At 47.5% G+C, this 12,088-nt stretch overlaps 1 protein-coding gene across 1 annotated transcript in view; it reads right to left on the reverse strand.

Moving 5' to 3' along the window:
- The window catches only part of SUFU (SUFU negative regulator of hedgehog signaling), a 112,748-nt gene that overhangs the window by 22,699 nt on the left and 77,961 nt on the right, over nucleotides 1–12,088 (reverse strand). Inside the window, exon 7 of the mRNA XM_075072970.1 lies at nucleotides 9,093–9,204. Coding sequence (XP_074929071.1) covers nucleotides 9,093–9,204 — 112 coding nt within the window. The remainder of the gene's footprint in view (nucleotides 1–9,092; nucleotides 9,205–12,088) is intronic.

Here is a 12,088-nt window from a genome sequence, read left to right on the forward strand (position 1 = left end):
ACGGAGTCCAGACCAGTAAACACACACACAAACACACGGTGCTGTAAAAATTCCACAAAGCTGAAAACGATCAGCTGGAGGGACAATTTAATCAGAAAAATATGAATGGTGATTAGGTATTGTTTAATAACACTATCAGAAGTGCCAAAAGTCTCAAGCAAGGGAAAAAGTCATGCTGGTTAAAAAAAAGTGCAGGGTACCAGCTGTAACTGGAGGTTCTAAGAGCTGTTGGGTCCCTATCCGTATTCCACACATGCATGCTGTGCGCCAAAGTCCAGAAATTCTTCAAAGCGGTGTCCGTTGTCCCGCACATACATAGTAGCTCCCCTCATGCTCCCAACCAAGGCTATAGGAGGCTGTGTGGGTCAACACCTCTCCAGTTCCTTCTATTACCACAAATCCAACAGGATCTGAAGTATAGGGGATGGAAGGCAGGTAGTGGAATACAGATAGGGATGACATCTTGAAAAACCTCCACTTCGAGTGCTTGCCCCTAGGTGTATTCCACACATGGCTGACTGGATTGGCAAGCAGTGTTCAGACTGGAAGAGGGTGTGAGGAAGATGGCAATAAAAGGTACTTGCAATACTGCCATTCCTACCACTGCATCCACAGTCAGTCAATCTCGCAAACGTGTGGACAGAACTCCAACTTGCTGCCCTGAAAATGTCCTGCGGTGGGATGTCAGATAGGGATACCATGGAGGAAGCTTGTGCTCATGTGGCGTAAGCTGTGATAATGTCACTGAAATAAACATATTTAGATCAACTTACTGTAGAGTCTTCACTGCGGTAAGTTGACTGCTGCCGCTCCCCCACCGACTCCGCCTGCACCTCTCGCGGCAGTGAAGTACAGGAATCAACGGGAGAGCACTCACAGACTGACTTATCGTGTTTAGTGTAGACGCGATATAGACCCCCACTGGATCAATCACTGCCCGCCAATCCAGCAGGTAGTGTAGACATACCTAAGATGCATCCCGAAACCCATTTAGAAATCCTCTGGGAGGATATGGCTTGGCTTGCCCACCTGACCTTTCCGCTATGGCAACAGAAAGTCTCAGATCTCCTAATGGGATTGGTTCTTTTCAGGTAGAATGTCAGGGTGCCGGACATCAAGGAAGTGAAGCCTCTTGTCTTTGGAGGAAGCATGGGGTTTCAAGGAACAGGTAAGTATCATTTGATTGATGTGGAACTCAAACCATCCTGGGGCGAAATTGGGAGTGTAAATGAAGAGAAAACTTTCTCTTTGTGGAACACTATACTGTAGGTCTGCCCTGAGGGCACCTAGCTCACTAAAACCTCCTGGAAGAAGTGACGGCCACTAAGAATGAAATCTTCATGGATAGGTGGGCCATGTCACATGTCACCATATGTTCGAAAGGTGGACCTATGAGTGTTGACAGAACAAGCGTTAAGGTCCCACTGAGGCATAGATATAAGGATTGGTGGGAAGGTCCCAATTAAGCCTTTCATAAACCATACAGTAGTTAGGTGGATAAAGATGGCATGTCTTTCCACTGGAGGAAGGAAGGCATTAATCACTGCTAGGTGTACCCATAGCGAACTAAGAGCGAGACCTGAAGCCTTCAGGGACAGGAAATGATCTAAGACAACCAGAATGCCCGCAGAATCTGGAGAATGTTGGTGGAGTCATGCCCAGGCCAAAAATCATCTCCATTTGCTTGGGCAGCAGATTCTAGTAGAATCCTTTCTAATTTGGTTAAGGTTTCCTGAATGGGGGCAGAACATGAGCATTCTAGTTCTGATGCCCATCCAAACACCAAGTCCCGAGGTGGAGTAAGCCCAGGCTGGGATGTTTGATTTTACCCCTGTCCTGGGTTAGGAGATCCAGAAATGGCCAGATCCTGATTGGTGGGTGGGCAGACATTGTTAGTCATTCCATGAACCAGATCTGTCTGGACCAGATGAGTAAGTAATGTAATGATGAGAAAGTGAATATACAAACGGTTTTTCAAAGTCAAAGATACATGAAGAGAGTACTTTTCCTGCTGCAGGGAGTACTGCTGCTCTAATTCTTTATGCTATTTAAGGTCTCTGGATGAAGAGAGCTAACTCCAATACTAAGGAATAGTATAGTCAGTCAATACTGTATTTTGCCAAAGTAATTCCGTCTCGGTAACAGGAGGCCTCACTCAGTTGCTTACACTTTTGTTGAGAAAAGGGTCAGATCACTGGGCAATTGGGTGAAAGGTATCGGAGCACTGGCACAGTGAGTTGTAGCCAGCAGTATTTTTAACCTTAGCTTGTACATTTCACAAGCTGTAGATTTATATTCTATCCCTTACTTGATGACTTCAGCCATTTTACTGATAGTGTTTACAAATACCATTGCCCTCTGTGATGGGATGTTCACCCCACGCTAGCCCTGGAGGGGTTAATATAGGTAAGAGGTGCCATTTAGCTGTTGGCTGCACCTAGAGGGAAGCTAGGATGCAATGAGGCTTAATTGGGGATGAAGCTCATTTGGTCAGAAACAGGTGGGGGATTCTATCAAGCCAGGGAGATGGCAACAGAGAGGGTTGCAGTGGGAAACCCTGCAGACATTCCCTGATATATGGGGGGGTGCGAGGGAGAGCAGGAAGCAGTCCAGGGATGGAGCAGAAAGGACTGGGAGAATAGACCTGAACTGCTGGTTCGAGTGTCTCTGGACTGGAACCTGGAGTAGGAGGAGGCCTGTAGGAGTGGTGAAGTCAGCGCAGGAGACAGGGAGACTGCATGAGACTGTGTGGAGAGTGACTCTGGTGAGACCCCAGAAGGGGAAGATGATTGTGGCTTAGGAGAGGAGCGAGAGAGAGGCAACAGAGTGCAGAATGAGTGATTGAGGTCAGGAGCTGAGTGACCCCTGGACAGGACACAAATAGCAGCGAGTGAATTCCCCAGACGAGCCACAAGAAGGTGCTGCCGAGCAGTGAGTAGCTGACCCTGTTACATCCTCACAGAGGGAGAGTGATCTAGAGGGTTCAGGAAGAGGGCTAGGAATTACCACCACCCAGGTTCCAATTTTGGCTCTGCCTAGAACTTCTGGTCTTGGGCAAGTTAGTTATCCTCCATTTCCTCATCTGTAAAGTGGAGAGAACACTTACCTACCTCCCAGTGGTGTTGTGAGGATTAATTGCCAGTGGTGTTAAGGTCTCTGCCCAGAAATTAAATAGAGAACAAAGCTTGACTCTACGAGTGCCATTGATCTTTTACATCAGGAGTCTGAACAGTATCTGGCTCCTACACGGATTCCTTGCAGCTTAGATTGTGAGCTTCATGGAGCGGGGACCATCCCTTCTTGTCTGTCTGGAAAGCACTACCATGCTGCAGGTCCTAACCAGCAAATAATGCACACTAATGAACATATTTATGCATATAAGCCCCATTTTCCCCAAGTAGTGAAGCAGAGTATTATGTTATCATGGTCCAAATGACAAAACATTTCCAAAGATTACTAGACATGTTTTTATTTAATTTCTATGAACTGATTAATAGGTGTTTATGAATGGAACGAACAGTCATTTTGAGAAACAATCGTCCAATGCACTTTTAAACCTCGGGAGCGTTTTCAGTCATATCTTTAGAAGAGGAACTGTGCTGTCTACAGTAGTAACTACAAAAGAAAGTCCAGTCTTGTGACTTGTGCCACAGCTGCTCTGAAGAGTTTAGACCGAAACCAATTTTTCCTCAAGGAAGCTTTTCTTAGGACTTTGGGACAAACTGAACTGGTATTAAAATCAGTGGAATTACTCACATACTTACAATTAAGCACATGCTGTGCTGGACTGGGGCCAGAGTGCTGAGCACACTGCAGGATCGAGCCCTCTCAGCAACCAAAAAAAAGGTTACCGTTTCTGTAACTGGTGTTCTTCAAGATGTGCTGCTCACGCCCATTCCATAGTAAGTCTGTGCGCTCGCACACATGCACCGGTGCCGGAAGTTTTTCCCTCAACAGTATCCGTAGGGGCTGGCTCTGACGCCCCTTAGAGTGGCACACACATGGTGTAGTATAAGGGACACCGCTGGCTCCCCCCACCCTCAATTCCTTCTTGCCACTTACACGCTGGGGCTGGGACAGAGACCCCCAGGGTTTTTAGGGTGGTGCAGAAGTCCTTGAGGCCATGCAACTTTCCGTCTGTTTGCTCCTCAAATAGGGCCCCACTGTCGAAGGGCAGGTCCTGCAAAGACTGCTGGGCCTCGGTGGATGGATGGTACCAGGAGACCAGGATTGGGCTGAGCGGTGGCTCTTGTCTGACTGGTGACCGTCACTGTAACCCAAAGCCAACCTGTCCGAGCGAGATCGTCTTGGTTGGGCTCTCGGGGAACGACAGCGTTCAGCAGATCTGGGTTGGATACCCGCTACTCGACTGGTACCAGGACGTTGAATAGGACCGAGAGTTACTACAGGTTGGCTGCCGGGAGGATCGTCCTGAGCAGGGTGATGACAGCCCGGTGATCGGTAGTTTCTGGTGTCCAATCAGTCCCGGGATCAGTACTGGGCCCTTGGAGATGGTCGGGGCTGGTCCCTGAGCTCTTGCTGGGTGGCACGTGCCTCAGAGGGTCTGCACCAATCTACTGGTGAATTACGCCTCCAGTCCCTCGACTGGTGCCCCTGGTGCAGGAACTGAGAGAGCTCAGCTGAGCCTGAGGCATGATGGCTTCAGGCGGGCGAGCAATGGCAGGATGTCCCTCTCGATGGGGAATGGCCCACTGAGACGGGGACACACAAATAGGTCCCAACGCGGGTTTCCCCAAGACCGGGGTACCACCGAAACTGGTGTGGGTGGCACCGGGAGGGTCAGGATCTCCTGAGCTGCTAGAAGGGCGTTGCGCATTTATGGCACCTGACACTGGCCTGGACCGCACCACTATCCAGGGTCACAGGCAAACCATTGGATGGGCTGCACCACTTGACCTGAGCTGGGGCCCAAATTCCCAATGGGCGCGTTGTGCCGCCCGGCACAGGTCATGGCTCACTCCCAATCCTCTCTTTTTCCTTGCATGAGATAGGAGATCTTCCCCTCTTCTTTTTTGGCTTCTCCAGAGCCGTAGAGGGGGACTGGTGCTGGCTCGATGACTGCGGCGGCGGCGCACTGCGCACAGAGGCCATGGTGCTCGGTGTGGAGTTGGATTGCTGTTCCGGTGCCAGAGCGAGTGCCGACTCCATCAAGAGCACTTTCACATGGATATTGCGCTCCTTCTTCATCTTCGGTTTGAAGGACTTGCAGATACAGCACCTGTCACTTATGTGTCCTTTGCCTAAGCACCTTAGGCAGCTGGTTACGTGGATCACCGACGGGCACAGGCTGTTTGCAGCAATCACAGGGCTTAAAGCTTGGGGACCGGAGCATGCCCCATCCCCTGGCTGAGTCCCGTCCAAGACTAACGCAGAGTTGAGAACTACTGCTAAGAACTACTAACTATATACAACTCTATTACAGATTTTCAAAGTTTGCAAGAACTGAGCACGAAACAACGCTAGCTGAAGCAGCAAAAGTTTCAGCACCGTCACTGGCTGCAAGAAGGAACTGAGGGTGTGGGGAGTCAGTGGTGCCCCTTATACCGCACCATGTAGGTGCCATCCCAGGGGGTGCCAGAGCTGGTCCCCTACAGATATTGCTGAAGGAAAAACTCCCGGCACTGGTTCACGTGGTGAGCACACACACCGTATGTCGAATGGACATGAGCAAGCACTCGAAGAAGAAATATGGGTCTTAGAATACAAATGCTTCAGTTTGCAATGATGCAGGGCTAGCAAATTACACCCAGGTCTGCATCCCCTCTGCAGAGTTTTATGCATAGAACTATTAGAAAACTAGAATGTTTTGCTGATTTAAACACTGACGAATTATTGAAGGAAGGACTAGGAAGGAAAGACAGTGGTCAGCAACTGCAAGTCTTTGGAATAAACAGCACACACTTTTTACTGCATACAGCTACTGGAGTTTGCCTGTGTGTCAGATTTTAATATTTTACTGCCAGCTAGGTGCAAATGTTATAACCTTAAATTCTGTGGACTTCAACATGCAAAGTGGATGAGACACATTTTACCCTGACTGAGATAATATTTCGGTCATGTTCCTGAATAGCCCCCTAAAGCACTTATTCACACAGCTTTCAAAAAAAGCCACAACTTGATATTTTACTGTCTGGGTAAACAGTGCTGTGTATGATCAGACACTAGTCCCATCAGTGTAGTTTCTGAAGACTCTCACAGTAGTCAATATATCTAGCCTCACAACACTCTTGTGAGGGAGGGCAGAGCTACTATTCCCATTTTACAGATATGGAAACTGAGGCACAGAGAGGCTAAGGATATATCTACATAGGGAAAAAAACCTGCAGCTGGCCCGGGCCAGCTGACTCGGGGCTGTTTCATTGCTATGTAGACTTCTGAGAAGAGGCTCTCCCAACCTGCAGGGTCCTAGAACCCATGCTCCAGCCTGAGCCTGGAAGTCTACATAGCAATGAAACAGCCCCAGAGCCTGAGCCCCACAAGCCCAAGGCAACTGGTGTCTAGTTGCTGTATAGACATACCGTAAGTGACCTGCCCAAGGTCACACAGGAAAGCTGCAGAGACCCATGCACCCTGTCTTTCAACCTTGCTGTTTGTCACTTTAGATACTTGCATAAAGACTGGAGATTTGATTTCATCTACACATGCAAAAAAATTGCCACCAGTTACAGCAGTTTTATATCAGTGGTGCTGAAGCTCTTCCCCTCATTTAATCTAACACTGCTCAGAGTCCAGGGATAATTTGTGATGGTCTCTTAGGGCAGGAAGTTGCTTAATCAGGTTGAATTCTTTAGCCTTGTCTATACTGGGAAAGTGTGTTAACTAATACGTTTTAACAAGCACAACAGTAAACACAACTGCCCCATGTCTTAAATGAGATTTACCATTGCACTAGTTAAAATGTATTAGTTAACACATTTTCCAACATGAGTCATTTTCCCAGGACAGAGAAGGCCTAGTCGAGATTTCACTGCACTTTCTTCCATGAACGTAGTGATTCGGGGAAAAAGCATCAGCATGAAGTGAAAAGCTTCTCTTTATAAACCAACGTCTAAGGTGGCAGCAAGAACGCAAGACATGGGGGGAGCATATGGCTGTTCGATGTCGGCGGTGGAGAGCTCTTTTAGCACGGAGGGTGCTAGCTATCAAAGTGACTCCAGGAAAAAGACGCAGCATTCTAGATGCTGTCTTCCCCTAATGAGAGCTGCTATTATGGAGAAACAGGGCAGCTATCTGTTTCCAAAGTGGTAACTACAGACTGAGCAAAGCAACTTATTGATCTTTCAGCAAGCAAATACTGGGAAGCAATCATTCCCCATCTTTTTCGCTTAGAGGAATTACTGATAAGATAAGGAAATGAGATATATTCATTACAAAGGGCACTGTCAAGGTCAGGAGGTTCCATATTTGATTCACCTTCCTCCTTGCCTTGAGCTGTTAAAAAAACAGACATGTCAATATTTATGCAGGTGTTCCGCCTCTCACCCTTGCTGAAGTCCCCCTCCAATGCTTCAGTGCTCTGTCTTCAGTAGAGACCTGTTTACCTGATCCCTGAATGCCTGTCTTGTCTGAATTATAGCTGCCGTCCGGTATTAGTGCTTGTATGTCAGACATTCTCTCAAACTGACAATGACCCCAAATGTTTTGCTGCCCCTGAAAAGTTGTGAACATAGGAGATGTACTGCCTATTTAATTCCACACCAGTAGCACAGTACTCAGGAGCAATCCTGTAACAGGTCAGCAGACACGCATCATGGGGGAAGATTTTGGGTAAATTTCAACCTTCCAAGGAGCAGATGTGATAGCCAAATAGTATCTTATCCCACAAGTAGTTTTTAAAAAAAATTAAAAATTCCATGGGACACTTTTCATGGAGCAAGATGTTACTCAGTATCAATAGCGATGTCAGAATCTGGCCCCACAGTATTATTATACTGAATCTAAGAATGATTTTTAAAATGATGAAAAAATCTCAAGTGCCTTTTTTAAAAACAGCCAGGCCACATCTATTTCATGTTACTTGATATTTATATTGCATCATGAATTAAGAGAGAGACCCTGTGACCCAAAAAGATTTGACCAGCCAAACAGGGAACAGAGAGGAAAAAACAGGAGAAAGGACGAGAGGACTATAACAAAGTATTAAGAATGATATTACACTAGCTATGACGTGTCAGTTAAGAATGAACTAGCACAGGAATGGCAGCGAACAGTGGGAGGTGAAGGGAAAGGAGCAGTTTGAAGGACAGTGAGCATTTCTGATACTGGAAAAAGGAAGATTTCACGCTGACCTCTACTCTTTGGACCAAAGCACCAAGGCTGAAGGAGAAGGAAAAAAAAAAAACGTAGCAAAAAGATGAGTACCGTGCAGTAAAGATTAAGTGTAGATGACAATCCCTTCCCATTATTTATTGCTTTTAATAGCTGCTTTAGAAATCCACCCTCACCAGCCATGCCCTGTCGCCTCCCCCTAAAAGAAAACATTCACTGAATCCAGAAAGTGAGACGCTCCAGATACAACCATTCAAGGTATGTAAACTGTGTGCTACTATGCTTGACAGTATTGCTAAACTGTCTTCCTCCACTGCTCTCTCTCACGGCAAACAGTACCAATGGTAACTGAAAACGAGGTCTCACGTTCAGTGGGTGGGGAAGCCCTCAAAAGGCAAAAATGATCAGACGTGCAGCATGTGCAAGTAGGCCACTTGCCATGCACTCACCAACTCAGAAGTTATGTAGGAAAAAGATCTACAGTGCTAACTCTCTGGATGATACTGCAGCTTTTTTCCCTACAATACATTCTCCGGTGCTTTTTCCAGTCCAACTTCAAACAACTTAAGCGAAGGGGCTTCTTTTGGAACTCTATCGCACAGTACAAGGTCTCTCTATTTACTATGCCATTAAACCACCCTGAAAAATTCATCTCCCTCTGTGTTTCTTGGCAGCAAGTACCCACTGTTACCCTTTCCCCTACTCCCCATGCAGTGGTCCCGCCAAGCCATAATCTCGTTTTCACTCTCAACTCTTCTACTCTTCCCTTCCCCCAAATCTGAAGAGCATGGGATCCTACTTACGGTGCTCGATCATAGTTCAACCCATTCTGTCTTTGTGCGTTTATTGGAGGTAGAACCGGTTTGCTGTTAATCTCAAGCCCTCTCCGCAAAGTCTCCCTGATTTGCTCTGTATCTGCAAAGAGAGTTTGTTTCAACATGATTTATACACACACGTCCCCCTGCCCCCCCAAACATCTGCTAATGAGAACCTGAAGGAGTCAGCTTCTTTTGGTGTCTGTTTCCATAACAGGTATTCAACTGAGCTCACCCCTTTTGCTTGGGTGCAGAAAGAGATGCACTCCATGACATCTAAGGCTTATGAAGTTATTTCACTGCAGTTCACTTCAGTTCTTCCATTTTGGTGCCCCCAATGTATATCCAACCTTCCAGCAAGGAAGGATGGAGCCTTTGGTAAGAAGTCATCCAGAGGGGGCAATATTAAGCAATTAGGTATCTCATCCACCCCTTTTCATAGGGAAAAAGTTCTCCCAGAACCGCCTGAATTCAAGACATATCCACGCCTACACTACGAAATTAGGTCGAATTTACAGAAGTCGATTTTTTACAAATCAATTTTATACAGTCGATTGTGTGTGTCCCCACTTAAGACCATTAAGAACATTTACTCAGCGGAGTGCGTCCACAGTACTGAGGCTAGCATTGACTTCTGGAGCATTGCACTGTGGGTAGCTATCCCACAGTTCCCGCAGTCTCCGCCGTCCATTGGAATTCTGGGTTAAATTCCCAATGCCTGATGGGGCAAAAACATTGTCGCAGGTGGTGCTGGGTAAATGTCGTCAGCCTCCCTGCCCATGAAAGCAATGGCAATAGTTTCTCGCCTTTTTTCCTGGGTTACCTGTGCAGATGACATACCACGGTAAGCATGGAGCCTGCTCAGCTCATCATCACCGTATGTCTCCTGGGTGCTGCCAGACATGGTACTGCATTGCTACACAGAAGCAGCTTATTCCCTTTTGGCAGCAGACAGTGCATTACGACTGATAGCCTTCGTCGTCGTCTCCCGAGTGCTCTTTTAACTGACCTCGGTGAGGTCAGTTGGGGGCGCCTGGGCAGATATGCATGCTCCTGGCAGGCCTCAGTAAGGTTGGCCGGGGGCGCCTGGACATAAATGAGAGACGACGATGGCCAGCAGTCACACTGCACCGTCTTCTGGCAAGCTGCCAGGAGACGACAGTGGCTAGCAATTGTACTGCACCGTCTGCTGCCACCCGAAGATGTATAAGAGAGATGGAGTGGATCAAAACAATAAAGAGATCAGATTTGTTTTGTATTCATTTGCTCTCCTCTCCCTCTGTGAATAGCAGAAGGAGGGATAGCTCAATGGTTTGAGCATTGGCCTGCTAAATCCAGGGTTGTGAGTTTAATACTTGGAGGCCATTCTGTGTGACAACCCTGTAAGCCAAGTTATCAGTCACCCCTCTTTCTGTCAGAGCAACAGCAGACAATCGTTTCACGCCTTTTTTCAGCGCAGACGCCATAGCACGGCAAGCATGGAGCTCACTCAGATCACCGCTACAATTATGAGCACTATAAACACCGTGCACATTATCCTGCAGTATATGCAGAACCAGAACCTGCAAAAACAAAACCAGGAGAGGAGGCGACGGCAGTGCGGTGACAAAAGTGATGAGGACATGGACACAGACTTCTCTCAAAGTACAGGCCTCGGCAACGTGGACATCATTGTGTTAATGGGGCAGGTTCATGCTGTGGAATGCCAATTCTGGGCCTGGGAAACAAGCTAAGACTGGTGGGACCGCACAGTGTTGCAGGTCTGGGATGATTCCCAGTGGCTGCAAAACTTTCGCATGCGTAAGGGCACTTTCATGGAACTTTGTGACTTGCTTTCCCCTTCCATGAACTGCAAGAATACCACAATGAGAGCAGCCCTCACAGTTCACAAGCGAGAGGTGATAGCCCTGTGGAAGCTTGCAACACCAGACAGCTACTGGTCAGTTGGGCATCAATTTGGAGTGGGCAAATCTACTGTGGGGGCTGCTGTGATCCAAGGAGCCAACACAATCAAAGAGCTGCTGCTATCAAGGGTAGTGACTCTGGGAAATGTGCAGGTCATAGTGGATGGTTTTGCTGTAATGGGATTCTCTAACTGTGGTGGGGCAACAGACGGAACCCATAGCCCTATCGTGGCACTGGAGCACCAAGCCACCAAGTACATAAACCGCAAGGGGTACTTTTCCATAGTGCCGCAAGCACTGGTGGATCACAAGGGACATTTCATCAACATCAGTGTGGGATGGCTGGGAAAGGTATATGACGCTTGCATCTTCAGGAACTCTGGTCTGTTTCAAAAGCTGCAGCAAGGGACTTTCTTCCCAGACCAGAAAATAACCATTGGGAATGTTGAAAAGCCTATGATTATCCTTGGGGACCCAGCCTACCCCTCAATGCCATGGCTCATGAAGCCGTACACAGGCAGCCTGGGCAGTAGTTAGGAGCTGTTCAACTATAGGCTGAGCAAGTGCAGAATGGTGATAGAATGTGCATTTGGATGTTTAAAAGCACGTTGGCGCAGTTTACTGACTCGGATAGACCGCAGCAAAACCAATATTCCCATTATTATTACTGCTTGCTATGCGCTCCACAATATCTGCAAGAGTAAGAGGGAGATGTTTATGGCAAGGTGGGAGGTTGAGGCAAATCGCCTGGTCGCTGATTTTGCGCAGCCAGACACCAGGGCGGTTAGCAGAGTACAGGAGGGTGCGCTGCACATCAGAGAAGCTTTGAAAATCAGTTTCATGACTGGCCAGGCTACGGTGTGAAAGTTCTGTTTGTTTTTCCTTGATGAACCCCTCCCCCCTTGGTTCATTCTACTTCCTTGTAAGCTAACCACCCTCTTCTCCCCCCTTCGATCACCACTTGCAGAGGCAATAAAGTCATTGTTACTTCACATTCATGCATTCTTTATTAATTCATCACACAAATAGGGGGATAACTGCTACGGTAGCCTGGGAGGGGTGGGGGAGGCAGGAAGCACC

This window comes from Chelonoidis abingdonii, chromosome 16, assembly GCF_003597395.2.
Source record: "Chelonoidis abingdonii isolate Lonesome George chromosome 16, CheloAbing_2.0, whole genome shotgun sequence".
Lineage (NCBI taxonomy): Eukaryota > Metazoa > Chordata > Testudines > Testudinidae > Chelonoidis > Chelonoidis abingdonii.